This window comes from Papio anubis, chromosome 17, assembly GCF_008728515.1.
Source record: "Papio anubis isolate 15944 chromosome 17, Panubis1.0, whole genome shotgun sequence".
In the NCBI taxonomy this organism is placed as follows: Eukaryota; Metazoa; Chordata; class Mammalia; order Primates; family Cercopithecidae; genus Papio; species Papio anubis.
In genome coordinates, this window is record NC_044992.1 from 6912948 (window position 1) to 6937860 (window position 24913).

General features: G+C 56.3%; 2 protein-coding genes and 1 long non-coding RNA gene across 4 annotated transcripts; 1 reads left to right on the forward strand and 2 right to left on the reverse strand.

Moving 5' to 3' along the window:
- Positions 1 to 8172: 8172 nt before the first annotated feature.
- TMEM256 (transmembrane protein 256) lies at positions 8173 to 9323 on the reverse strand. Its single transcript, XM_003912246.4, has 4 exons — positions 9188 to 9323; positions 8850 to 8881; positions 8504 to 8584; positions 8173 to 8404 (listed from the first exon to the last, which is right to left on the reverse strand). Exons 1-4 carry the CDS (start codon positions 9270 to 9272, stop codon positions 8261 to 8263), a joined length of 342 nt encoding a protein of 113 aa, XP_003912295.1. The 5' UTR covers positions 9273 to 9323; the 3' UTR covers positions 8173 to 8260.
- Positions 9324 to 10082: 759 nt separating this feature from the next.
- On the forward strand, positions 10083 to 23248 carry NLGN2 (neuroligin 2). 2 transcript variants are annotated; one of them, XM_031657340.1, is made up of 8 exons: positions 10083 to 10785; positions 13217 to 13920; positions 17367 to 17417; positions 19559 to 19708; positions 19878 to 20063; positions 20171 to 20363; positions 20735 to 21331; positions 22164 to 23248. In XM_031657340.1, exons 2-8 carry the CDS (start codon positions 13461 to 13463, stop codon positions 23035 to 23037), a joined length of 2511 nt encoding a protein of 836 aa, XP_031513200.1. In that variant the 5' UTR covers positions 10083 to 10785; positions 13217 to 13460; the 3' UTR covers positions 23038 to 23248. The 2 variants fall into 2 exon arrangements, with proteins under 2 accessions (XP_031513200.1, XP_003912298.1); XM_003912249.4 differs by lacking the exon at positions 10083 to 10785 and having other exon boundaries at positions 13031 to 13920.
- Positions 23249 to 23366: 118 nt separating this feature from the next.
- On the reverse strand, positions 23367 to 24707 carry LOC116271011. The gene is made up of 2 exons (XR_004179331.1): positions 24600 to 24707; positions 23367 to 24281 (listed from the first exon to the last, which is right to left on the reverse strand). It is a non-coding gene; the product is annotated as an uncharacterized LOC116271011 (long non-coding RNA).
- Between the last annotated feature and the right edge of the window lie 206 nt (positions 24708 to 24913).

Sequence of the window (24913 nt, forward strand, 5' to 3'; positions counted from 1 at the left end):
AATAGTTAGGCCAGGCGCGGTGGCTCACGGGTGTAAGCCCAGCACTTTGGGAGGCCGAGGCGGGTGAATCACGAGGTCAGGAGATGGAGACCATCCTGGCCAACATGGTGAAACCCCGTCTCTACTAAAATACAAAAAAAAATTAGCCAGGTGTGGTGGCGGGTGCTTGTAGTCCCAGCTACTCCGGAGGCTGAGGCAGGGGAATCGCTTGAACCTGGGAGACGGAGGTTGCAGTGAGCCGAGATCTTGCTACCGCACTCCAGCCTGGGGACAGAGCAAGACTCCGTCTCAAAAAAAAAAGAAGGCAATAGTTGACCCAGAACCTAAAGGAGGTGAGGGACTGAGCTGTGCAGATTACTGGGTAAGTGTTTCAGGCAGAGGGAACAGCAAGGGCAAAGGTCCTCAGGCAGAAGACCAGTGAGACTGGAATGGAGTTAACAAGGGGAAGGTCAGAGAGGTCACAGGGGGGCCAGATCACACATGGCCTTTTAGTTCACTGAATTATACCCTGAGATGGTAAGTGTTGGAGGGTCTGGAGGGAGAAGAGATGTGATAGTACTGCAAGAGTGGTTCTCCATGTGGAGGTTCCCCCTGGGCCCTAGATGCCACCTGAGATAAAGGATGGAAATGCAGTGAGAGCAGTGGACTGGGAGGAAGAAGCCTGCAGACCCAGCCTTGGCTCTGCCACTGGACCTTTGGGTCACTCTGGTTTTTCTTTTTTTTTGAGAGTCTCGCTCTGTCGCCCAGCCCAGAGTGCAGTGGCACGATCTTGGCTCACTGCAACCTCCACCTCCCAGGCTCAAGCAATTCTTCTGCCTCAGCCTCTCAAGCAGCCAGGACTACAGCCACTACACCCGGCTAATTTTTGTATTTTTAGTAGAGACAGGGTTTCACCATGTTGGCCAGGCTGGTCTCAAACTCTTGGCCTCAAGTGATCCTTACACCTTGGCCTCCCAAAGTGCTGGGATTACAGGCGTGAGCCACCTTACCCAGCCCCTTTAGGCCACTCTGGAGGTCCCCTCTGAGGGTTTGTTTATTTATTTATTTATTTGTTTATTGAGACAGCGTCTTGCTCTGTTGCCCAGGCTGGAATGCAGTGGCATGATCTCCACTCATTACAACTTCTGCTTCCCAGGATCAAGGCATCCTCCCACCTCAGCCTCCCGAGTAGCTGGGACTACAGGCGTGTGCCACAATGTCTGTGGGAAAAAGAGATCAGCCTGTTACTGTGTCTATATAGAAAGAAGTAGACATAAGAGACTCCATTTTGTTCTGTATTTGAGATGCTGTTAATCTGTGACCCTACCCCCAACCTTGTCCTTGCAAGAGACATGTGCTGCGGTGACTCAAGGTTTAATGGATTTTGGGCTGTGCAGGATGTGTCTTTGTTAAACAAGTGCCTGAAGGCAGCTTGCTGGTTAAAAGTCATCACCATTCTCTTAATTTCAACTACCCAGGGACACGTACACGGCCAAAGGTCGCAGGGACCTCTGCCTAGGAAAGCTAGGTGTTATCCAAGGTTTCTCCCCATGTGATAGGCTGAAGTAATGCTAAAAGGTTTATGGAGATGTTTGCATATGCATCTCAAGGCACAGCATTTTCCTTTAAACTTATTCATGTCACAGAGGTTTTTGTTCATATGTCTTACTGCCGATTTCCTCCCTACAATGATCCTATTGTCCTGCCACTCCCTTATCTTTAAGATGGTAAAGATAATTATCAATAAATACTAAGGGAACTCAGAGACCGGTGCCGGCATGGGTCCTCTGTAAGCTGAGCGCCGGTCCCCTGGGCCCCTGCTTTTCTTTCTCTATACTTTGTCTCTGTGTCTTATTTCTTTTCTCAAGTCTCTCGTTCCACCTAACGAGAAACACCCACAGGTGTGGAGGGGCAGGCCACCCCTTCAAATGTCCAGCTAATTTTTGTACTTTTTGTAGAGACGGGGTTTTGCCACGTTGCCTAGGCTGGTCTTGAACTCCTGGGCTCCAGCAGTGCACCTGCCTCAGCCTCCCAAATTGCTGAGATTACAGGTGTGGGCCATCACACCCAGCCTATTTATTTATTTATGAGACTGAGGTCTCGCCCTTGTCACCCAGGATGAAGTGTAGTGGCACCATCAGAGATCACTGCAGCCTCAAACTCCTAGGCTCAGACGGGCACAGTGGCTCACATCTCTAATTCCAGCACTTCACATCTCTAATCCCACTCTGCCCAGGCAGGCAGAGCACTGAAGATCAGGAGTTTGAGACCAGCCTGGCCAACACAGTGAAACCCCGTCTCCACTAAAAATACAAAAAAATTATCCAGGCGTGATGGCACATTCCTCTAATTCCAGCTACTCAGGAGGCTGAGGCATGAGAATCGCTTGAACCCAAGAGGTGGAGGCTGCAGCAAGCTGAGATCGCATCACCGCATTCCAGCCTGGGCAACAGAGCAAGATTACGTCTCAAACAAAAACAAAGGCCGGGCGCGGTGGCACACACCTGTAATCCCAGCACTTTGGGAGGCCGAGGCGGGCGGATCACAAGGTTAGGAGATTGAGACCATGGTGAAACTCCGTCTCTACTAAAAATACAAAAAATCAGCCGGGCACGGTGGCGGGCGCCTGTAGTCCCAGCTACTCAGGAGGCTGAGGCAGGAGAATGGCGTGAACCCGGGAGGTGGAGCTTGCAGTGAGCCGAGATCGTGCCACTGCACTCCAGCCTGGGGGACAGAGCAAGACTCCATCTCAAAAAAAAAAAAAAAAAATTATTAGGCTCAAGCTATCCTCATGCCTCAGCCTCTCAAGTAGCTGGGACTACAGGCATATACCACCACATTATTATATTATTATTATTATTATTATTATTATTTTTGATGGAGTTTTGCTCTCGTTCACCAGGCTGGAGTGCAATGGCCTCCCAGGTTTAAGCGATTCTCCTGCCTCAGCCTCCTGAGTAGCTGGGATTACAGGTGCCTGCCACCACACCTGGCTAATTTTTGTATTTTTAGTAGAGATGGGGTTTCACCACTTTGGCCAGACTGTTCTTGAACTCCTGACCTCAGGTTATCCACCCGCCTCGGCCTCCCAAAGTGCTGGGATATTTTTATTTTTTTTAGAGACAGCATCTCACTATGTTGCCCAGGCTGCCCTTGAATGCCGGAACTGTAGCTATTCTCCCACTGTAGCCTTCCAAGTAACTGGGTAGGGGGCTGAAGCAGGAGGATTGCTTGAGCCTAGCAGTTTGAGACTAGCCTAGGCAACCAACATGGTGAGACCCCATCTCATCTCTTTCTTGAACCTCCTGGGTTCAAGCAATTCTCCTGCCTCAGCCTTCCGAGTAGCTGGGACTACAGGGGCACACCACCATGCCTAGATAATTTTTGTATTTTTAGTAGAGATGGGGTTTCACCATGCTGGCCAGGCTGGTCTCGAACTTCTGACCTTGTGATCTGCCGGCCTTAGCCTCCCAAAGTGCTGGGATTACAGGCATGAGCCACCGCGCCTGGCGAGACCCTATCTCTACAAAAAAAGTAATAATTAGCCAGGCATGGTAGCATACACCTGTAGTCCCAGCTACTCGGGAGGCCGAGGTGAGAGAACTGCTTGAGCCTGGGAGATGGAGACTACAGTGACTCCTTATGGCACCGCTGAATTACAACTGGATGACAAAGCGAGACCCTGTCTCAAACAAAATGAAAAAGCACAGAGAAGCAGTGGAAGAGCTGGAGGGTGGAGGGTGTGTCCCTTCAGATTTGGAAGGCTTCACCAAGGCAATCCTATTGAAGCTAAACTAAGCATGCACAAAGTGTAGAAGTGTATTCTAGGCATAAAGAATAACTGCAAAACAGGCTGAAAAGAGCAGCTCAAAATCTTGAGGCAGAAGAAAATGTGGTGGGTTGGCAATGTGGATGCCATGTAGTGACAAAGAGTTACAAGGCCCGGATGGCCAGTGCAGGCCTTGGAGACAGTGGTATGGCACTCGGAATCTGTTTGCAATGCAATAGTAAGTCACTGAAAAGTTTAAGTCACTCTTTTTTTTTTGAGATGGGGTCTTGCTATGTTGCCCAGGCTGGAGTACAGTGGCTATTCACAGGCTTGATCTTAGACTAGTCTCAAATCCCTAACCTCAAGCGATCCTTCTGCCTCAGCCTCCTGAGTAGGTGAGACTACAGGCGCACACCACAACACCCAGGTGTCATCATTTTTAATTTCTATTTTTGTGTATGCTTTATATAGTGCAATCTGTATAATATATTGAGGGCATACTTAATTTTTCTGAAGGTATGCATTTTTTTCTTTTTTGAGACAGGGTCTTGCTTTGTTGCCCAGGCTGGAGGGCAGTGACATGATCTTGGCTCACTGCAACCTCCGCCTCCTGGGTTCAAGCAATCTTCGTGCCTCAGGCACCCAAGTAGTTGGGATTACAAGCACCACGCACCACCACACCAGTTAATTTTTGTATTTTTAGTAGAGATGGTGTTTCACCATGTTGGGCAGGCTCATCTCAAACTCCTGAACTCATGTTATCTGCCTGTCTCAGCCTCCCAGGATTATAGGTGCTGAGACTACAGGCGTGAGCTGCTGCGACTGGCCTGAAGGTATGCCTTTTTTTTTTTTTTTTTTTTTTGAGACAGAGTCTCACTCTGTCATCTGGGCTGGAGTGCAATGGTGTGATCTCGGCTCACTGCAACCTCCGCCTCCTGGATTCAAGCGATTCTCCTGCCTCAGCCTCCCGAGTAGCTGGGACTACAGGCACCCACCACTATGCCCAGCTAATTTTTTATATTTTTAGTAGAGATAGGGTTTCACCATGTTGCCCAGGCTGGTCTCAAACTCCTGTTGTCTTGATTTGCCTGCCTCAGCCTCCCAAAGTGCTGGGATTACAGGTGTGAGCCATTGCACCAGGTAGGCCAGTATGCACTTTTTTTTTTTTTTTTTTTTTTTTTTTTTTTTTTTGAGACGGAGTCTCTCTCTGTCACCCAGGCTGGAGTGCAGTGGCCGGATCTCAGCTCACTGCAAGCTCCGCCTCCCGGGTTCACGCCATTCTCCTGCCTCAGCCTCCCGAGTAGCTGGGACTACAGGCACCTGCCACCTCGCCCGGCTAAGTTTTTGTATTTTTAGTAGAGACGGGGTTTCACTGTGTTAGCCAGGATGGTCTCGATCTCCTGACCTCGTGATCCGCCCGTCTCGGCCTCCCAAAGTGCTGCCACCGCACCCGGCCCAGTATGCATTTTTAAAAGTGTGCAGATTCTTTCTCTAATGAGAAGATTTTAGGTAATTCCATCTCATTCCGTGTCTCTAGTTACAATCTGCATACTTTTAATTCCAGAATTTCTATCACCAACACTAGTCTCTACTGAGCTCCCAACTCCTGTAACAGCAGTTTTCAAGGCTTCCCTGAAGCAAGAGAGCGTGTTAGAGACCTGAAGGAATTCCTAGGGGCTGGCCTGAGGATTGCGAGGTCAGCAAAGAGATAAGGATGACAGGGCCAAATGGTGAAGGGCCTTGTGCTGAGATGTTGGACTGTCTTCTGAGGGCAATGGGGAGCCACTGAATCATGTATATCCAGGGAGGTGGCATAACTTGAGGTACACTCATAGATCACAATATTTCTTCATTTTAAAGATGAGTCAGAGGCCGGGCACAGCAGCTCAGGCCTGTAATCCCAGCATTTTGGGAGGCTGAGGTGGGCGGATCACCTGAGGTCGGGAATTTGAGATTAGCCTGACCAACATGAAGAAACCCTGTCTGTACTAAAAATACAAAATTTGCCGGGTGTGGTGGCGCATGCCTCTAATTCCAGCTACTGGGAAGGCTGAAGCAGGAAAATCGCTTGAACCCAGGAGGCGGAGGTTGTGATGAGCTGAGACTGCGCCATTGCACTCCAGCCTGGGCAACAAGAGCGAAACTCCGACTCAAAAAAAAAAAAAGATGAGTCAGGAACCAGACATGTGTTCCTCCCAACTCAGCCTCCCAAGTAGCTGGGACTACAGGCTACAGGCACAGGCCACTACACTTGGCTTTTTTTTTTCTTGAGACAGTGTCTCGCTCTGTCGCCCAGGCTGGAGTGCAGTGGTGCTATCTTGGCTCGCTGCAAGCTCCGACTCCCGGGTTCACGCCATTCTCCTGCCTCAGCCTGCCAAGTAGCTGGGACTACAGGTGCCCACCACCACACCCGGCTAAGTTTTTGGTATTTTTAGTAGAGACGGGGTTTCACTGTGTTAGCCAGGATGTTCTTGATCTCCTGACCTCGTGATCCACCCGCCTTCACCTCCCAAAGTGCTAGGATTACAGGTGTGAGCCACCGCGCCCGGCCATGGCTATTTTTTTTTTTTTTTTTTGGTAAAGACAGGGGTCTCCCTATGTTATCCAGGCTGGTTTCAAACTCCTGGGCTCAAACAATGTTCCCACCTCCGCCTTCCAAAATGTTCAGATCACAGGCTTGAGCCATTGCACAGGGTCCTCTCTGTTCGTTTCCTTTAAGCATACAGCACAACTTGCAATGATATATGTTTAGTTATTTCAGGTCTATTTCCACTACTAGATGGGAAAATCCATGAGGGCGGGATGGTATCTGTCTCACTCATGGTTGATCTTCCTTGTAATGTGTCTGACGCACGATCAACACTGGTTTAATAAATATCGTCCCTGCCAGGAGCAGTGGCTCGCACCTGTAATCCCAGCACCTTGGGAGGCTGAGGCAGGTGGATCACTTGAGGTCAGGAGTTTGAGACCAGCCTGGCCAACATGGCGAAACCCCGTCTCTACTAAAAATACAAAAATTAGCCGGGTGTGGTGGCAGGCACCTGTAATCCCAGCTACTCAGGAGGCTGAAGCAGGAGAATCACTTGAGCCCAGGAGGCGGAAGTTGCAGTGAGCTGAGATGGTGCCACTGCACTCCTGCCTGGGTAACAGAGCAAGACTCCGTCACAATAAATAAATACACACTGTCCCCACTCAATGTCTTCCAGTTCTCTACATGCTGTGACTGCCACTCCAGCCTGCCCTGCCACCTTTTCTCATTCCTTTCCTGCCTAACTTAAACTCAGCCCACACTGAAGACTCCCGCTTCTCCAAACCCCTCCCCTCTCCATCTTGTTCTTTGTTCATTGTTTCTTCCACACAATAGAGCTCCTTTAAGGATCATCTCAAGCATTGTGACACATTTTCTGATCCCCAATACACGATCTGTCCCTGCTTTGAACCCCAAAGTATTTTGTAACTAATGATACTCCTATCCTGCCTTGCCTTAATCCTCACTTCCAGAGTAAGAGGGTGCTGATAACAACAGGGCTGAAAACCACGACCCTATAGTAATTTTTTAAAAATCTCAGTACTTTGGGAAGCCGAGGCGGGTGGATTGCTTGAGGTCAGGAGTTCAAGACCAGCTTCGCCAATATGGTGAAACCCCATCTCTACTAAAAATACAAAAATAAGGCGTGGTGGCATGTGCCTATAATCTCAGCTACTTGGGAGGTTGAGGCAGGAGAATCACTTGAACCCAGGAGGTGGAGGTTGCAGTGAGCCAAAATTGCACCACTGTACTCCAGCCTGGGCAACAGAGTGAAACTCTGTCTCAAAAAAAAAAAAAAAAGCAAAAAACTAAAAACAGGCCAGGCGTGGTGGCTCATACCTGTAATCACAGCACTTTGGGAGGCCAAGGCAGGCGGATCACCTGAGGTCAGGAGTTTGAAACCAGCCTGGCCAACATGGCAAAACCCCATGTCTACTAAAAATACAAAAAATTAGTTGGGCATGGTGACGGGCACCTGTAATCCCAGCTATTCAGGAGGCTGAGGCAGGAGAATCGCTTTAACCCAGGAGGCAGAGGTTGCAGTGAGCCGAGGTTGCACCACTGCACTCCAGCCTGGGTGACAGAGCAAGACTCCATCTCAAAAATAATAATAATAATAAAATTAAAAACCTAGTATGCATCAGAACCACAAGATGAGCTTATTAAAATACAGATTCTCAGGCCCAAAAGAGTGCTTCAGTAGGAATCTGCATTATTTCAAGCATTCTTTATGACTTTGATGCCCACCAGGGTAAGAACATTATAAGTTAACTTGAAGTGAACAGAATCCCCAGACCTAAGCCTCACTGATTAAATCTTAGGAAATGGAGGGAGTTCAGAGGTTAAATCCCTACCCTTCCTCCTCCAAGAGGTTAGATGAACAAAGACTCCAAAGTTTATTTGCTTTTCCTTTTTAATCCTCTTCGTACTCCAGCTGTTTTAAAAAACCGCCCAGAAAACCCAGTAATTAAGCAAAAGGGAGCTCAAAGAGCCAAGGCAAGCCAGCCCAAGAGCAGCAGGGTCCCTCCCGCAGGGGCCAAAGTCTGGATGCTGGGGTCTCCACTCAGAGCCTGGTAGTAAAAGCTGGTGCAGAATAAGGTCGTTCCGGAAGCTAGCAATAACCCGGCCTGAAGGAGACACAGCACAGAAAACAGGATTGTGAGAACAGGGCAGGCTGAGAGGGAGTGTGTGGGGCTTGGTCAGGGTTAGGCACAGGGAAAGATTACCCAGAGGGGCTTTCTGCAGTGGGGCACCCCTAACAGGGCCAGGCTATGTAAGAAATGGTGTTTGTTGGCCTTTTCAAACAGCTGTAAGAAAGAGAAACGAAGGGATATCGTAGGCAATACGGGTGTCTGAAATCCCCTGATAATACAAGGGACCAAAGTACGTTCCCCCGCCCCACCCTTGAAGTCCCAGCTTGACTTCAGGCCTTTGGCTTACAGAGCCTTTGGCCTTTGCTGCTCCAGATATCCGCGGCTCGCCCTCGCCCTCCCCGCCCACTTCCCCCAGGGACCCCAGACTTTATGCCTTCGTAGACCCGCGAGTCAGGGAGCCCCAGCGCAGTTACTTCACCTCCTTCCCGTAGGCATCTGGGAATTGGGCGCCTGTGGAGAAAAGAAGCAAAGGTTACCGGTCCTAGTGCCAGCCCTGACCGCCCCCAATCCGGGGGGACCCAGGTGGACATTGGCGAGAAACGGCACCACCCCCTCCCAGGAAGCTTCCGATTGGTAGGAACACGCTCGGGCAGTACTGGGAACCAATTGGACCCAGCTGGGGGACTTTAAAAGGTTTAGGGCTCCGCGGGCAGTCTGATAACCGGGAGGCTGGGCACTTCCTATAGGTTCCGCCCTTGCAGCAGACCCCGGAGGACGCCCCAAGCACAGTCCCAGCTTCGTCCCCAGCCCCCTGACCGTGCGCCCCGTAGGAGGCCAAGCCTAAGGCCGCAGCTCCGGACAAAGCGCCCAAGCGGCGGAAAGCTGCAGCTGGCCCGGCCATAGCTGTAGAACAGGACGCACCACACCAACGCCGCCTAGGCCACCCAAGAGGCCAGCCAATCCCGGCCGCCCATGCAAATAAGGTTCACAGGCGCCCAATCCGGGCCGTGTTCATTTCAGCATTGCGCTCCTCACCCGCCTTTGTAAAACCGCTGCAGAGTGGCGAAGACGTCTGGCGGGCGGAGAAACCAGCACCAATTAGGAGCGGAGGAGCTAAGCAGTGGGGGGCGGGGTTGAGGGCGGGACTAGGGGATTTGCGTCACGGATTGGCCCACTTTCCAAGTTGATCGCGTCTTCGAACCCCCCCCACCCCCCCCGCTCCGGCCAATTTCCAAAGATCCTGGTCTTCTCTCAAAGTTCCGCCTCCTTTCCCACAGGCTCCTCCTGTTCAGCTTCAAATCAAACCCACTCCCAAAAAGAGGCGGCCCCAAAGATAGCAAAGCCCCGCCTATTGCCAGTAAACCCCGCCCACTGCACGGATGGCCCCTCCCCCATGCCTGAAGGCTCCGCCTTCTTTGTATGATGCCCCGCCCCCTGTAGTTAAGATTTTTCTGCCCCCCACCCCCCCGAGACCGCGAGAGCCCCGAGGATGGAAGATCCTGGGGAATGTCTCCACCCTGCCTTGGCCCGCTACGTCCATCTGTCCGTCTGTCCACTCTCGCCCCCTCCCACCATCTCCAATCCCCTCACTCTCCGGAGAGCGGGCGGGCAGGCGGGTGCGAGCGGGGGGTGTGCGCCGCTCTCTCGGCAGGGGGCGGGGGAGGCGGCCGCGCGGTGACGCGCGGGGCTGCTGCGGCTGCTCCGCCGGCGGATCATCACTCTCGGGCTGGGATGGACGCGGGGCGGGCGGGCCCTGGCGCGCGGAGCCAGGAGTCCGGGCCTCCCGGCTGCTGAGCATCCCTCGAAGCCTCCCCTCACCCCCGCCTTCCCTCCTAGGAGCCGCGCTGACCCCCCACCCCGGGGCTCTGGACTCGGCTCCCGCCCTCCTCTGACTCCCCGGACCTCCCCCTCCCGCCCGCCCTCGGGATCGACTAGATCCCTCCCCCTCCCCGAGGATTCCGGCTGGATCCCTGCCCCTGCACCGCGGATCCTGCGCTCCCAGGCCCCGGGCCCCTGGGGATTGCCGTGGACTCCTCCTCCAGCACCCGATCCTTAGGATCCTCCGCCTGGACCGCCTTCTGGTCCCTCGAAGCCGGCCCACGGAACCAGTGGATCCTCAGTTTAGTCCTGTCCCGTTGTCCCCTCCTTTCTCTGTCGTCCCTACTGCGGGGTTCCCTGTTCTCGGGCTCCCCCTGATCCCATCCCCTAGCTCTCCTTTTCCCGGGGATCGACTGGATCCCGGCCCCGCCCCCCGGGGCTGGGGCGATCCCCCTCCCCCGCCGGGTGAGGCGCTGCGGGCGGGGGCTGGGCCTGCGGGGCCGCGGGGGCTCAGAGGCCGCCGCCCCCTCCCGAAGGCCGTTCGCCCCCCACTCGGAGCCCTGGATGGAGGCACCACGGCCCCAGGGCTGAGCCAGGTAGGACCTAAGCCGGGCCGGTGGAGGGGGCTGCGTGGCGGTCCACTGGGGTCTCCCTCTCCCCATCTCCCTCCCTGCGCCTGGTTTCCCTCAGCCTGCTCTGTCTGCGTGTCTCCGCCTAGGGATGCTCTCGCCGTGTCTCTGCGTCTTGGTCTCTTTGTCTCTGCCTCTCTCCAGTCCATGAATGATCCTTTGAATGGGCCCACAGACCCCGTGTGTTCCCATCTCCCCCTCCCCCTCCTTCTCCCCTTCCCGGCCAAGCCATTTTCACCACTGCAGGAAGGGGGGGCCTGCGGCCTGAGCCCCCGTCCCTCAACTCTCCCCGACTGGGGGAGTCAGGCCTGGGCAGGAATGGAGAGAGAAGGCAGAGGGATGGGGAGAAGGAGGAGGGAGCAAGATGTGGCAGACAGAGATGGGGAGAGAAAATGGGGGAGACAGAGATGGGGAAAGACAGGAGAGAGAGACAGAAGGCTTGAGGGGGAAATTTGGGGAAGGTATTTGGAGGAGAGAGAAAGAAATGAGAAACACCAAGGAGAGAGATACAGAAGAGAAAGATGTAAAACGACCGAGGGTGAGAGACTGAAGGCAAGAGCTGGAGCAAGCTGGAAGAGGCCCAGGAAAGATGCTCCCAGGGAGCGCTACGGAGAGGAGAGAGATGGGGGGGCCTCCAGTGGGAGGGAAGGAGGGAGCGGAGCTGGCTGGTGGGAGGAGGCCGGGGCCCAGAGTACCTTCAGGAGGAGAGGGTGACTGAGGCAGATCTTGTTGTGGGGAGGGGGAGGGGGCAGCAAGGCCATGGTAACTGGCCCAGTCTGGCACAGGAAAAGGAGATCCTGGGGGAATCAGCCCTGAGCCACCTCCAGGTGATGGGGGAATAGGAGCCTTAGAGAAGCTGAAAGGCAGGGGGCATGACTGGGTGTGTGTGGTAAGGATTCCTGTGTCCTCATCTCTGGAATAAATTGACACCTGCAGAGAGCCACCCGCGGGCTGGCGCCTGGCTCTGAAAACCCCGCGCCGGAAGGTGGCGTTGGCGGGGGGGGGGGGGGGGGGGGGGGGGGGGGGGGGTCTTGCCGAAATGACCTGGGTGTCTGCCCCTCCGGTCTGATCTTTTCACTTGGCTGGCCCCTGCTGCCCTGAGCACCCAGGCATCAGAGCAGCAACTGTGGGGGGGGCGGGCAAGGGGAAGGGTAAGTGAATGAATGGGTTGGGATGGGAAGAGAAGAAAGCTAAGGGTTGCCCCCAGGACATGGGTCACAATGGCTTGCAAAGATGAAGAGGTGGTGGGGTCCAAGGTTGCTTGAAATTGCTGGAGGGGGCAGTCAGTAGGCTCCTGTGATGTCTTCTGGAGCCCACCTCAGCACCGCCTCTCCCCAGCCAGAGGCCTGGTCACTAATGCTAGGCTCTGATTGGCCAACAGGCAGGGCTTTTAGCGTTCTTAGTGCCCCCAATCTCCCCTTCCTCTCAACATATGTACTTCTTCCTCTATGCTAAGGTTGGGGGGAACTCTTGCATTCTGACTTATGCCTCTGCCCTCCCCTTCATGCCCTGAATGGACCCCCAAACCAAGCCAGCCCCTTCCAGTCTTCCTCCAGACCCCCCCTCCAGGGTTAAAGCTGCAGCCCGTTGCCGAGGTAACATTGCGGGGCAGCATCCCGTCACCCGGCAACCGGCTGCAGGATCACGCATCTGTCCCTGGATTTGCCCCTCCAGCGTCCCCTCCCTACTCTAACCCCAGTCTCAAGGTACCTCAACTTCTGAGGGAGGAAATGGAGAGAGTCTGGGGAGAGAGGGATCCTGGGCAGCACAAATCCTTAACGAATGGTGTGTTGAAATGGGGATAAGGTGCTGGGTTTGTGCAGTCCCAAGAAAGGCCTGAGTCTGGCCTGGGGTGGGGGTTCAGCACCATGAAATTACAGCTCAGGAGTAATTAACACGTATAAACAAACCTGCCACTTCCTGCTAATTAATGACTTGGTATTTTTATTTTCACTTCCTTGTCTACCTCATTCCCTCCCAGGGAGGTGGGATCTGGGACTCCTGAGTCCCTGAGAAGAACCTGCCTGGGAGGGATACATCAGCTGGAAGGGTGCATGCTGGGTCTGGGGAGCTGACCCGCCTCTCCTCTGGCTGGGCCCTGGACTTGAACCACATCTGGGCCCCACCCCCAGCCTTGGCGCCTGCTGAGGGGAGAAGGGCTGCTGGGTGGGAGTGGGGAGGTGTCAGGGGGCCTGTGGGTGGGAGAAGGGGGCAACTTGGTCTGAATTCCAGGTCACTAACCACTTCTCTCTTCTGTTTCCCCGTTCCTTTCTGTCTGCCCCATCCAATTTCCCTTCCCCTCGGCCACCTCTGTATTTTTCTGTCTGTCCGTCTGTGTCTGTCTGTCTGTGTCTGTCTGTCTCCTGCCGCCCTGCCCTTCTCCCTCCACCTCCCGCAGGTCGGGCCTGCCTTCACCTTCTCCCACCTCCTTCCCCTTCCCCACCCCGTGCCCCCTCCATGGAGAGGAACAGACCCCTTCTCTGTCCAGTCTAACCCAGGTCCCTCCCCACCCCCCTCCTCCCTCCTTTCCCCCACCCCCTCCTCCCTCCTGGGGCGAGGGGGGCCTCCCTCCCTCTCCCCCCCCTTCTCTCTCTCTCCGAGGGGGGGGGTCCCGGGGAGGGAGGGGGGGTCCCCCGATCAGCATGTGGCTCCTGGCGCTGTGTCTGGTGGGGCTGGCGGGGGCTCAACGGGGGGGAGGGGGTCCCGGCGGCGGCGGCGCCCCGGGCGGCCCCGGCCTGGGCCTCGGCAGCCTTGGGGAGGAGCGCTTCCCGGTGGTGAACACGGCCTACGGGCGAGTGCGCGGTGTGCGGCGCGAGCTCAACAACGAGATCCTGGGCCCCGTCGTGCAGTTCTTGGGCGTGCCCTACGCCACGCCGCCCCTGGGCGCCCGCCGCTTCCAGCCGCCTGAGGCGCCTGCCTCGTGGCCCGGCGTGCGCAACGCCACCACCCTGCCGCCCGCCTGCCCGCAGAACCTGCACGGGGCGCTGCCCGCCATCATGCTGCCTGTGTGGTTCACCGACAACTTGGAGGCGGCCGCCACCTACGTGCAGAACCAGAGCGAGGACTGCCTGTACCTCAACCTCTACGTGCCCACCGAGGACGGTAAGGGCGCGGGCACAAAGCCGGGCACCCCGTGGACACAGCCCACAAACGCACAGGCAGACCCTCAGGCACTGGCACCGCTCTCGAGCTCAGAGCTGGGCCTTTGTGGGGGCAGTGAGAGACGGAGTGTCCCTGCAGCCTCTACGTGCCCCCTGAGGATTGTAAGGGTGCCTCCAGGCAGTCCCAGGCACACACCCTGCAGACAGCTGCCCCGTAAGACCCACAGGGGGTCATGGTAGGGATAGCAGGCACTGATCTAGGCTCACCCACTCTCTCCCCAAAGAGGCACAGTCTGCCAGCTAATCTCAACCTGGACACGGAGGGGGAATCAGGTGATCCACCCTCTGCTCAGACACCCACTCCAACCTTGCCCCACCTCCCGCTGCCAGACCTGAGCTTGTTCCTGGCGGAATACCCAGTTAGCTACATCTGCACTTCAGGACGACGCAGGCTCTGCCTCTCCCCCTAGCCAGTGAGGGCTGCCTTCCACCTATCACATCATGTCCAGAGCCCCTTGCCTGAGCTGAGCGCCTTGGCAGTGGTACCAATGTCCTTCTCTTCTCCCTTGAGCCCTGTACTCCCCTGAAGGATCAGGGAAGCTCCTTGTCGAGGGCCCCTGCGCTCACAGCACAGCCCACCCATCTTCCCTGGGGCTCTCGAACTTCTGTTCTTAATGAACTCTTGTTCACTACAGGACTGCTCATAGCCCCTGGCACACTCCCTCTGTGCAGCTCTCCACCCTCCATGCTCAGCACTCCAAGACTAATCAGAACACCTTCCGGAGTCTGAACAGGGTGCAATAGGTGGATTCCAGCCATCACAGCAGACCAGCTTCACAAACACCGCCCCGCCCCCCTGCCCCATGGCTCTTCTGACGCCCATCTCACCACTCCAAAACATGGCAGCATCTGCATAGAGACCATCCGCTGCCACCACGCTTCCCACAGGCCATGTTTCCAGCAACCTTACACATAGGCCTGGTACCCAGGAGCCCCTAATGTACCCTGTACACACCCAGCACCTCCACGGCACGTGCTCAAGTCCCGAAACAGACTGCAGATCCCAGCTACTCCACACTTAAATCATCACCCAACCAACTTATACACTGACCTTGTGCTCCAGCAGCCCACAGTCACAATTCCCAATACTTTCATATCACACACACCCCCAGCACATCTCTGAAACTGCGTACCGTGTCACCCACACACACCCGTGCTCCTCAGCATCCCTGGATACAGATCATGTGCCTTAAGAACATCCACATGTACACCTTATACCCCAGTAACCCTGCACGCCTGGGCTGTGTGTTCAGCAGGCCCCTCACACCATAGTCCCCAACACCCCCAACACTCCTCAATCATTGTTTACCCCACTCCTACCTAGGGATCATCCGCACCCGACCTCAGGTGGTGAAAACATATCCGGCAACCCTGCATCCTGCTCACTGAACAAGTACTCCAACACCATGCCCCCTGCACCCACAATCCGCTCCTGCCAAGCACAGAACATCTCATGCACCTCCACCCACCCATGTCTGTCCCAATACCTCCCAAATGGACCATTCACCCTGTATCCCCCATCCTAGCCATACCAATCTCCGTATAAACCACTGCTCCCAACAACCCATACGCACAATGCACAGAGTGTCATCTACTCTAATCCTATTCGAATTTGAAGCACCCTAGTTCCCCATAAGCCATTTATCCCAGTACATGCCCCACCTGCCCCCCAGTACAACACCCTCCACAGGAGAGCCGTGCACGCCACACTCCCCTGCCATCCCAGCGCCTGCCCCATTGTGAGTCCTTCACCTCAGCACCTTCACGCGGGCTGCCTATCCCAGCACTCCCCACTCTCACACAGGCTCTGCACACCCCAGAGCCCCCTCATGGGTGCTGTCTCATCACCCCCCATGTGAAACATCCACCCTGAACTTGCCACCAATGGACTGTCCACCCCAACACCTCTACACAGTTGTCCGCCCCTACCTCCACACCACCCTTGCCCACACCTTCTGTATTTTTAGCCACTGCTTATTGCAGACCTGCTTGGGGCCTGACACATTCAGGTGATCTCACTGAATCTTCACACCAGCTCTGGGAGGAAGAGGTTGACTCAGGCGCGCTCACACACGCGCTTCATAGACTCATGTGCACACATGCCCTGCTGACTTGGTCCCCACCCCATCCTCTCACAAAGAAGAGGTCCTGTTCCCAGCGGGTCCCCATGGGGCGATCACTGCCACTTAGGAGACGCCTTCCAGAGCTTGCCTTGGCCTTGACCCATCCTTGGCTTTGACCCATGTACCAGTCCCTGTGTCACTGAGGAAAAACCAATCAGCCTTGGGGAACCCCCAGGCCTCTGGGCTCCAGCTCGCCCCTGACCAATCCCGTAATCTGGAGGAAGCCCTGACACTGGGTGAACCTGGTGCTCCCGGTACCTGCTGGCACCTGTGTGCCAGGCTGGCTCAGGGCACTGTGTTTCTAGTTCCCTGTTTGTGGACTGAACCACCCACTCGGCCGCTGGGGAAGGGGGTGCTTTTTGGCAGTGGAGCAGGGGCAGGGGAGGCGGTGGCTGGTGGCCCTGGTGGGAAAGTCACCATTTTGCGGGGAGGAGAGGAAGCCTGGGTGAGGGACGAGGTTGTGGGGAGTGCGGAGGGTTGAGCTGGAGCGGAGGGCAAGACCTGATGACCCCCTTCCCTGCTTTGCCCATACTGGGGACTGGGGTGAGAAGCCAGGCCTGTGAGTACGGATAGATGAGAAGTACTGGCGGTGAGGCTGGGTAGCGGGCAGGCAGCCCCAGCTGACCTTCCCATAGCCCCACAGTGGGGAGCGGAAGGCTTCTGGGGCTGAGCTGTGGGGCAGGCTGCCCCCCAACCCTGTCCTGCCCGCTGCCCTGCAGAGTGGTCCAGAGGGAAGCAGAGTCTTTTCTGCTGCAGTCTCTCCTCCCTACAGCCTTGTGGGGGCAGGCAGGTGCTTCGCTGGCCCTGAAGGGGGCCTTCTGAGAGGTGGCCTGGGTGGCAAGCTGGCCTTGGTCTCCCAGGGGCTCTGGGTGGGCTTCCTCTCCCCTCCCACCCCACCTCTAACACTGTTTCATTTCCAGCCATTAGCAAACACATCGACAAGCCAAAACCTTTCCAGCCAAGTGGATATGTCTTAAGACAGGCCTCAGCCCACTCAGGCACCCCACCCCCCCAAAACCAGCCTTTTCTTTGGGGCATGACTTTTTCCGGGGAGGGGAACAAAATTGGGTTGTAGAAACGTTTTTCTCTTTTCTTGGTTTCTTTTTCTTGCAAACAAATTTTGCTTTTTTTGGCTTATTTTTTCTGCCTCCCCCACCCTCCCCTTTTCTGCTTTCTCTCCTCCCCCCCCCCCCCCCCCCCCCCCCCCCCCCCTCTTTCCCCACAAAATTGTCCTTTTTTCTCTGTTTTGTGTTCCCGGTCTTAGGTCCGCTCACAAAAAAACGTGACGAGGCGACGCTCAATCCGCCAGACACAGGTAGATTTAAAAATCCCGCTGCTGCATGTGGTTGCTTATAAGAGGAAGTTCATGGCCCTGCCCCTCACTAAATGTCCCCACAGCCCTCAAGGCCCCTCAGTCGTTCTCCCAACTAAAATGAAAAAGAAAAGAAAAGAAAAATTTTTAATAATTGGAAAAAAGAATTATGAAAACTTCAAACGAAATTTGAACAATGTTGGACCCACTAGAAAACCTGCCAGAAAAGCTAAACATGGTGAAAATAAGCTGAAAAACAAAAAGAAATTGGAATGTCAGAAAAAGAAATTCAAAAGATTTGGATAAAATGTTTAGAATTTGAAAGAAATCTGGACGGTTTTGAAACTTGTGAAATGTAACATTTGAAAAAAACAATTTGAAATTGGAGCAAAACAACAGTTCAAAAAAAATTTAAAAGTTGGCAAATTGATGACACCATTGAAACATCAGAAGCCTGTTGCAATTTCCAAAAGCCTGTCAGACACAGAAAACGCAAACATTTGAAGTGAATGAAAGAATTTGACAATTTTTGAAAGCAGGGCCCAATATCTTGAAGTTTCACCACAAAATTTTGAAAAAAAAAATGCAAAGAATTTTTTTCTTTTTTTCTTTTTTTCCAAAACGGATCTTTTTGTTTTTTCTTTTCTTGTTGAATCTGCCCCGAGAGCTTCTTGCTTTTTGGTTGTTTTTTTTTTTCTTTCTTTCTTTCTTCTTTCTTGATCCTGTTTTTGTTGTTGGTTTTGAATTCTTGTTGCCCCAGCCCCTCTTCCTGCTCCTTCCCTTTCTGACCCCTCCTCCCCCCACACTGGGAGAGGGGTGGGGTGAGGATGGGAGAACTGAGGACAATTAGGACAGGACCTTGGAAGGAAGGAGATTCCAGCCTGAAACTGCTGGGAGGTCACTTGAGGTTCAGGAGCAAAGGAGAGGACAGGATTTGGGGAGAACACAGCGAGGGTGCTGCCCACCTGGGAGCTCTGGTGGAAGCAGTCAGGAGCATGGGGGCTGCAGAGGGGGGCTTAGGGATGGGAGGCAGGAAGCTGTCTGTGAGGTCAAGGAGAATGTCTTAGTGACCTGCAGGTTGACCTTCTGGCAGGAGGGATGTTTCTAGCAGGATGAGGGAAGTGGGCAGAGGCGCTGGGACCAGCTGTGGAGGCCCAGGCCTGGCTTTGGTTTGCTGAGTGTCCAGGCTAGCAGGGAGGGCTGGTGTCAAGAACGAGGAGGACCTGTGGGCCGGGGTGACCCCAGCCCTAGCACTATGGCTGAATCATGGGGAGCTGCAGGGGCAGGGGAGGGTACTGTAGCCTCGGGGACCCTGGCAAGTGCTCTCAGACTCCCACCTCCTCTGGAATTAGTCACCCTTCAGTCCAATTTGGAGCGACCCAAGGACCTGATCACATGTGGCAGTGATCAGGGGATCCTCTGGGGGTATGGCGGGAAGGAGTCCAGTGCAGAACCCAGGGCTCAGGCCAGTTTGGGGGTATCCAAGACTAAGCTGCACCCTGGCTTCATTAAGCAGGCTCTTCCTCCTCCTGCCACAGTAATTAGGCTGGGGGTTGCCATGGTGACTGGGGAGGTGACCTAGAAAGGAATTAGGGCGGGGAGGAGACCAAGCCCCAGGGACCCTAGGCCCGGCACCCCTCACCCACAGACCAGGGACCCTAGGCCTGACACCCCTCACCCACCGACCAGGGTACCATGTGGAGTGGAGGCCCAAGGCCTGAGTCAGAGGAGATGCCAGGACCCTCCCAGCAGCTCCAGCTCCAGTTCTAGCCTCGGGAGCTTGCTCGTCCCAGGGACAGGAAGGAGATGTCCTATGTGGGGGGGTGTTGGGGGTTCCCTGGATCCAGCAGATGCCCTAAGGGGGGCCACTGCCCACCCCCAGCCTCTATGGGGTTTCTTGGAAGGTCTGCATTGGAGAAGTGCCTCGGGGAAGGCTGGCAGAGGGTGGGGAGGGACCGTCTGCCAGGGCTAGCTGGGGAGGGAGGAGGGGAATCCGGTCTTGCCCCCCAGGGATGGGAGTGACATGTCCCCTGAGCTCCAGGCCAGTCCTCAGCAGGCCTGGGAGCTGGGCGGTGCTGCTTCCGGTCTGACTGTGTCCTTGTCCCTGACCCCCTGGCCCGCCTGCCCACCCCCTCCCCACGCAGATATCCGTGACCCTGGGAAGAAGCCTGTGATGCTGTTTCTCCACGGCGGCTCCTACATGGAGGGGACCGGAAACATGTTCGATGGCTCAGTCCTGGCCGCCTACGGCAACGTCATTGTAGCCACGCTCAACTACCGTCTTGGGGTGCTCGGTGAGGGTGGGCAGCCAACTCTGGGGATCGGGGGAGTCTGGGAGGTGTGCCTGGTGGGCAGGGTTCGTCCACATCCAGTAGAATGGCTTCTGGGCTGGACTGAGCTGCCCAGAAAGAGGGCAGGGGCGCTGTGGCACCTCCAGGGAGCCCTCTTCTTCTCTACTCCCAGGTTTTCTCAGCACCGGGGACCAGGCTGCAAAAGGCAACTATGGGCTCCTGGACCAGATCCAGGCCCTGCGCTGGCTCAGTGAAAACATCGCCCACTTTGGGGGCGACCCCGAGCGTATCACCATCTTTGGGTCTGGGGCAGGGGCCTCCTGCGTCAACCTTCTGATCCTCTCCCACCATTCAGAAGGTACCAGCAGTGTCCCAGCCTGTCCCACCCTTCCCGACCCTGCCAGCTCCCCCTTCTCCTTCAGGCTAGTCCTCACAACCCGGCCTGAGGTCTGCCTGTCCCACCAGGGCTGTTCCAGAAGGCCATCGCCCAGAGTGGCACCGCCATTTCCAGCTGGTCTGTCAACTACCAGCCGCTCAAGTACACGCGGCTGCTGGCAGCCAAGGTGGGCTGTGACCGAGAGGACAGCGCTGAAGCTGTGGAGTGTCTGCGCCGGAAGCCCTCCCGGGAGCTGGTGGACCAGGACGTGCAGCCTGCCCGGTATGGGATGGGAGAGGGCTGGGTCCAGGCCTTCACTCTCCTTGCTGGTTCCAAGGAGGCTGAGGTGAGAAGTGCCTGTGGGCATCTCCTTTGGCAAGGAGAAATGGGCTTCAGGCGCCCAGTAGGCGGCCTCCTCTCTCAAGCCTTCCTTCAGTGGAGGTGCTCAGACAGAGCAGGTGAGCACAGGGTGCCGTGAAGTGCTTTGGGAAGACTTCGGAGAGGCCAGATCCCCCAAAGGACCCACTGGAGGATTTCAAGTAGGGAAGAAGGGTCTTGCAGGTAGAGGGAAGCATCTGTATGTGGGCTTAGCAGGCCACGGGCCAAGAGGAGGCCAGTGAGCAGGTGGTGAGACCCTGACCGCTTCTCCCCAGCTACCACATCGCTTTTGGGCCCGTGGTGGACGGCGACGTGGTCCCTGATGACCCTGAGATCCTCATGCAGCAGGGAGAATTCCTCAACTATGACATGCTCATCGGCGTCAACCAGGGAGAGGGCCTCAAGTTCGTGGAGGACTCTGCAGAGAGCGAGGACGGGGTGTCTGCCAGCGCCTTCGACTTCACTGTCTCCAACTTTGTGGACAACCTGTATGGCTACCCGGAAGGCAAGGATGTGCTTCGGGAGACCATCAAGTTTATGTACACAGACTGGGCCGACCGGGACAATGGCGAAATGCGCCGCAAAACCCTGCTGGCGCTCTTTACTGACCACCAATGGGTGGCACCAGCTGTGGCCACCGCCAAGCTGCACGCCGACTACCAGTCTCCTGTCTACTTTTACACCTTCTACCACCACTGCCAGGCGGAGGGCCGGCCTGAGTGGGCAGATGCGGCTCACGGGGATGAACTGCCCTATGTCTTTGGCGTGCCCATGGTGGGTGCCACCGACCTGTTCCCCTGCAACTTCTCCAAGAATGACGTCATGCTCAGTGCCGTGGTCATGACCTACTGGACCAACTTTGCCAAGACTGGGTGAGGGCCAGAGGGGCTGGGTGGGGCTGGGTGGGGCTTGGCGGGCCCTCCTTCCTTCACGTGGCCACCATTCCTCTGTTAAGGCACTCACTCTGGCCCGCTCTCTTGATCGAGTGAAAGCAACCCAGACACCTCTGTGCTAGGCACTGAGTTGAGTGTTGGAGACTCAGCAGTATCAGACAGAGAGGCCCCTGTTCTTTCTGGGGAGTAGGGGGCCCATTCGGTGGTTTTGGCTTGGCGTCCATGTCTCCCTCCTTGCCTGATCCCCCCTGCCCAACCTCCCTAGAGCTCTGCATCTCTGGCTGACTGCTCAGGTGTGTGTGTCTGAGTGTGTGCAAGAGTTTGTGTCTGTCTCTTCACTTCTGTCTCTGTCTGTCTCTGGAAATCCACTGACAGCTCTTCTCCCCTTCCCTCTGCTGCTCTCTTACGTCTGTTTACTTTTCGCTGTCTCCGGCTGCCGGCTGATTTCAGCCTCGCTGTGTCTCTGTCTCTGGCTGTCCCTCCCATGTCTTTGACCCTGTCTCTGTTTCATTCAGGCTCAGCTTCTGCTTCTCCGGGACTATCTCTGTGTCTGTCCCTGCCCCTCTGCCCGCATTTCTGGCTATCTCTGGCTGGCTGTCTCCATCCCTATTTGTCTCTCTGGCGTTGTCTCCTGCAGTTTCTCTGTCTCTTCATCTCCATCTATGTCTCTCTGCCTCTGTGACTTTTTCTCTGGCTTTCTTGCTGTCCCCCTGTCTCTCTGCATCTCTGTCTGGCTCCCTTCCCACTGCCACCCACCCTCCTTCAGAGCCTTGCCCTCACTCCTCCTTTCCCTGCCCTCCTGTGCCCACAGGGACCCCAACCAGCCAGTGCCGCAGGATACCAAGTTCATTCACACTAAGCCCAATCGCTTCGAGGAGGTGGTATGGAGCAAATTCAACAGCAAGGAGAAGCAGTATCTGCACATAGGCCTGAAGCCACGTGTACGTGACAACTACCGCGCCAACAAGGTGGCCTTCTGGCTGGAGCTCGTGCCTCACCTGCACAACCTGCACACGGAGCTCTTCACCACCACCACGCGCCTGCCTCCCTACGCCACGCGCTGGCCGCCTCGTCCCCCTGCTGGCGCCCCGGGCACACGTCGGCCCCCGCCGCCCGCCACCCTGCCTCCCGAGCCTGAGCCCGAGCCCGGCCCGAGGGCCTACGACCGCTTCCCCGGGGACTCGCGGGACTACTCCACGGAGTTGAGCGTCACCGTGGCCGTGGGTGCCTCCCTCCTCTTCCTCAACATCCTGGCCTTTGCTGCCCTCTACTACAAGCGGGACCGGCGGCAGGAGCTGCGGTGCAGGCGGCTTAGCCCACCTGGCGGCTCAGGCTCTGGCGTGCCCGGTGGGGGCCCCTTGCTCCCCACTGCGGGCCGTGAGCTGCCACCAGAGGAGGAGCTGGTGTCACTGCAGCTGAAGCGGGGTGGTGGCGTCGGGGCGGACCCTGCAGAGGCTCTGCGCCCTGCCTGCCCGCCCGACTACACCCTGGCCCTGCGCCGGGCACCGGACGATGTGCCTCTATTGGCCCCCGGGGCCCTGACCCTGCTGCCCAGTGGCCTGGGGCCACCGCCACCTCCACCGCCCCCCTCCCTTCATCCCTTCGGGCCCTTCCCCCCGCCCCCTCCCACTGCTACCAGCCACAACAACACGCTACCCCACCCCCACTCCACCACTCGGGTATAGGGGGCGGCGTGGGGAGGCCCTCCTCCCCGGCCCTCCCTGGCCCGGCCACTCCGAAGGCAGGGAGGAGAACTTGGCAACTGGCTTTTCTCCTGTGGAGTCGTCACGCCATCCAGCAGCACTGAGGTGGACATGGGATTCCTCCCTGGGGTGCGTGTCTCTCCCACGCAGAGAAGCCCCGTCTCTTCTCTGGACCTGGGCCTTTGAACAACTGGGGGGCGTTTTCTCCCCTCCATTGGGACACCCGTCTTCGGTGTGTGGAATGTGGTATTTTCCCGCGTGGAGGTGTGCTTTCTCACAACGGGGTGTGTTTTCCCATGTGCAGGGTGAGGTTTTTTTTGCCGCCCTGGACACATGTTGGCCCCCTCAAAGAATTTCTGTGGGGATTTGTACCCCAGAATCCTGTTCCCTCATCCCTTCTCCCACCTCCTCCCCTCTCCCTCCCCCTGGAGACCCTGGAAGTGGTGTGTTCACAAACAGTGACCCTTGGCCACCAGACCACAGAGGATGGAGCCTGGGAAGCAGCGAGGAAATCACAGTCCCCTCGCCCCTGCCTCCCCTGCCCCCACCCCGGCGAAGCATGTTCCCCCCGCACCCGCCTTGGCACAAGTCAGATGAAGCACGTTCTGCCAGGGAGGCCCTCACCTTCCAGAGAGGACAGACACAGATTTCCTGCCGGGGGAGGGAGGAGTCCACGCATCCCGGTGCTGCCTGGAAGCTTCTTTTCCCGTGGTCCAGGACGCATTTCTCTGAGTGGAAACATGTTCTTGCATGTGGCAGCCGGCCCCTCTCTTCCCAGCACTTCCCTGCCTCCCCCAGGCCTCAGGCCCAGCACTCAGTTTCTCCTCACATGGCAGGTGAGCACAGACTTCTAGTTGGCAGGAGCTGAGGAGGGTGAACAAACCTGGAGGAGGCCCAGCCCTTGCTCCCGAGTTGGGGGTAGGGGGCATGGCAACGTACCCACCGCAGAGGCCATGCATGTTTGACCAAAGCCCTCACTGGGGTCCGAGGACAGCCTTTTCCTCAGGCCTCAGAGCGTTGCTCATCCGTGCCAAACTGTGTAGGTGGATTTGAGCGGAAAGACCCCCAAAATGTGCCAAGAATTTCCCAGTCCCAGGCAGGGCAGGGGAAACTAAGGGCAAGCAGGATACAGGGTGAGGGATGTGGCACGTGAGGGGGCTCCCGCCTGTGCCCCTTCTCCTCACCATGTCTCCCCTGCCCTGCCTCAGTTCCCCGTTCCCCTTCACCTCCGTCACTGTCTTTGAAGCTGTCCCCACCTCAGTGTCAGACCAGCCCTCTCCTCAGCTCACCACCCTTCTCTGACCCACGCCCCCTCCTTGGCTGAAAGAAAGGAGTCTTGAAGGGTGGAGGGGAGGCAGCGGGGAGGAAGGTCTCACCGGACAGGTTGGGGAGAATGAGGTCAGCGGTGCTGAGGAACAGATGGAGGGGGGCAGTGGGGATGGGGCTTGGGCAGACACCAGCAGGAAGAATTTGAAATGTGTGAGGTGACTCCCCAGAGGGCCTCTGGGAAAAGAATGATGTCTGGAAGGGCTTAAGGGACTCACCTCCGTCACTGTCTTTGAAGCTGTCCCCACCTCAGTGTCAGACCAGCCCTCTCCTCAGCTCACCACCCTTCTCTGACCCACGCCCCCTCCTTGGCTGAAAGAAAGGAGTCTTGAAGGGTGGAGGGGAGGCAGCGGGGAGGAAGGTCTCACCGGACAGGTTGGGGAGAATGAGGTCAGCGGTGCTGAGGAACAGATGGAGGGGGGCAGTGGGGATGGGGCTTGGGCAGACACCAGCAGGAAGAATTTGAAATGTGTGAGGTGACTCCCCAGAGGGCCTCTGGGAAAAGAATGATGTCTGGAAGGGCTTAAGGGAC

What these genes read in the sequence shown, in the direction of transcription:
- TMEM256 (XM_003912246.4), bottom strand. Translation starts at nt 9,272, where the DNA reads ATGGCCGGGCCAGCTGCAGCTTTCCGCCGCTTGGGCGCTTTGTCCGGA. An exon ending in GGCCTCCTACGGGGCGCACG is followed by an intron (nt 8,882 to 9,187) that starts GTCAGGGGGCTG and finishes TTTTCTCCACAG; the next exon opens with GCGCCCAATTCCCAGATGCC. An exon ending in ACTGCAGAAAGCCCCTCTGG is followed by an intron (nt 8,405 to 8,503) that starts GTAATCTTTCCC and finishes TGTCTCCTTCAG; the next exon opens with GCCGGGTTATTGCTAGCTTC.
- NLGN2 (XM_031657340.1), top strand. Translation starts at nt 13,461, where the DNA reads ATGTGGCTCCTGGCGCTGTGTCTGGTGGGGCTGGCGGGGGCTCAACGG. An exon ending in CAGGACGTGCAGCCTGCCCG is followed by an intron (nt 20,364 to 20,734) that starts GTATGGGATGGG and finishes GCTTCTCCCCAG; the next exon opens with CTACCACATCGCTTTTGGGC. An exon ending in ACCAACTTTGCCAAGACTGG is followed by an intron (nt 21,332 to 22,163) that starts GTGAGGGCCAGA and finishes CTGTGCCCACAG; the next exon opens with GGACCCCAACCAGCCAGTGC.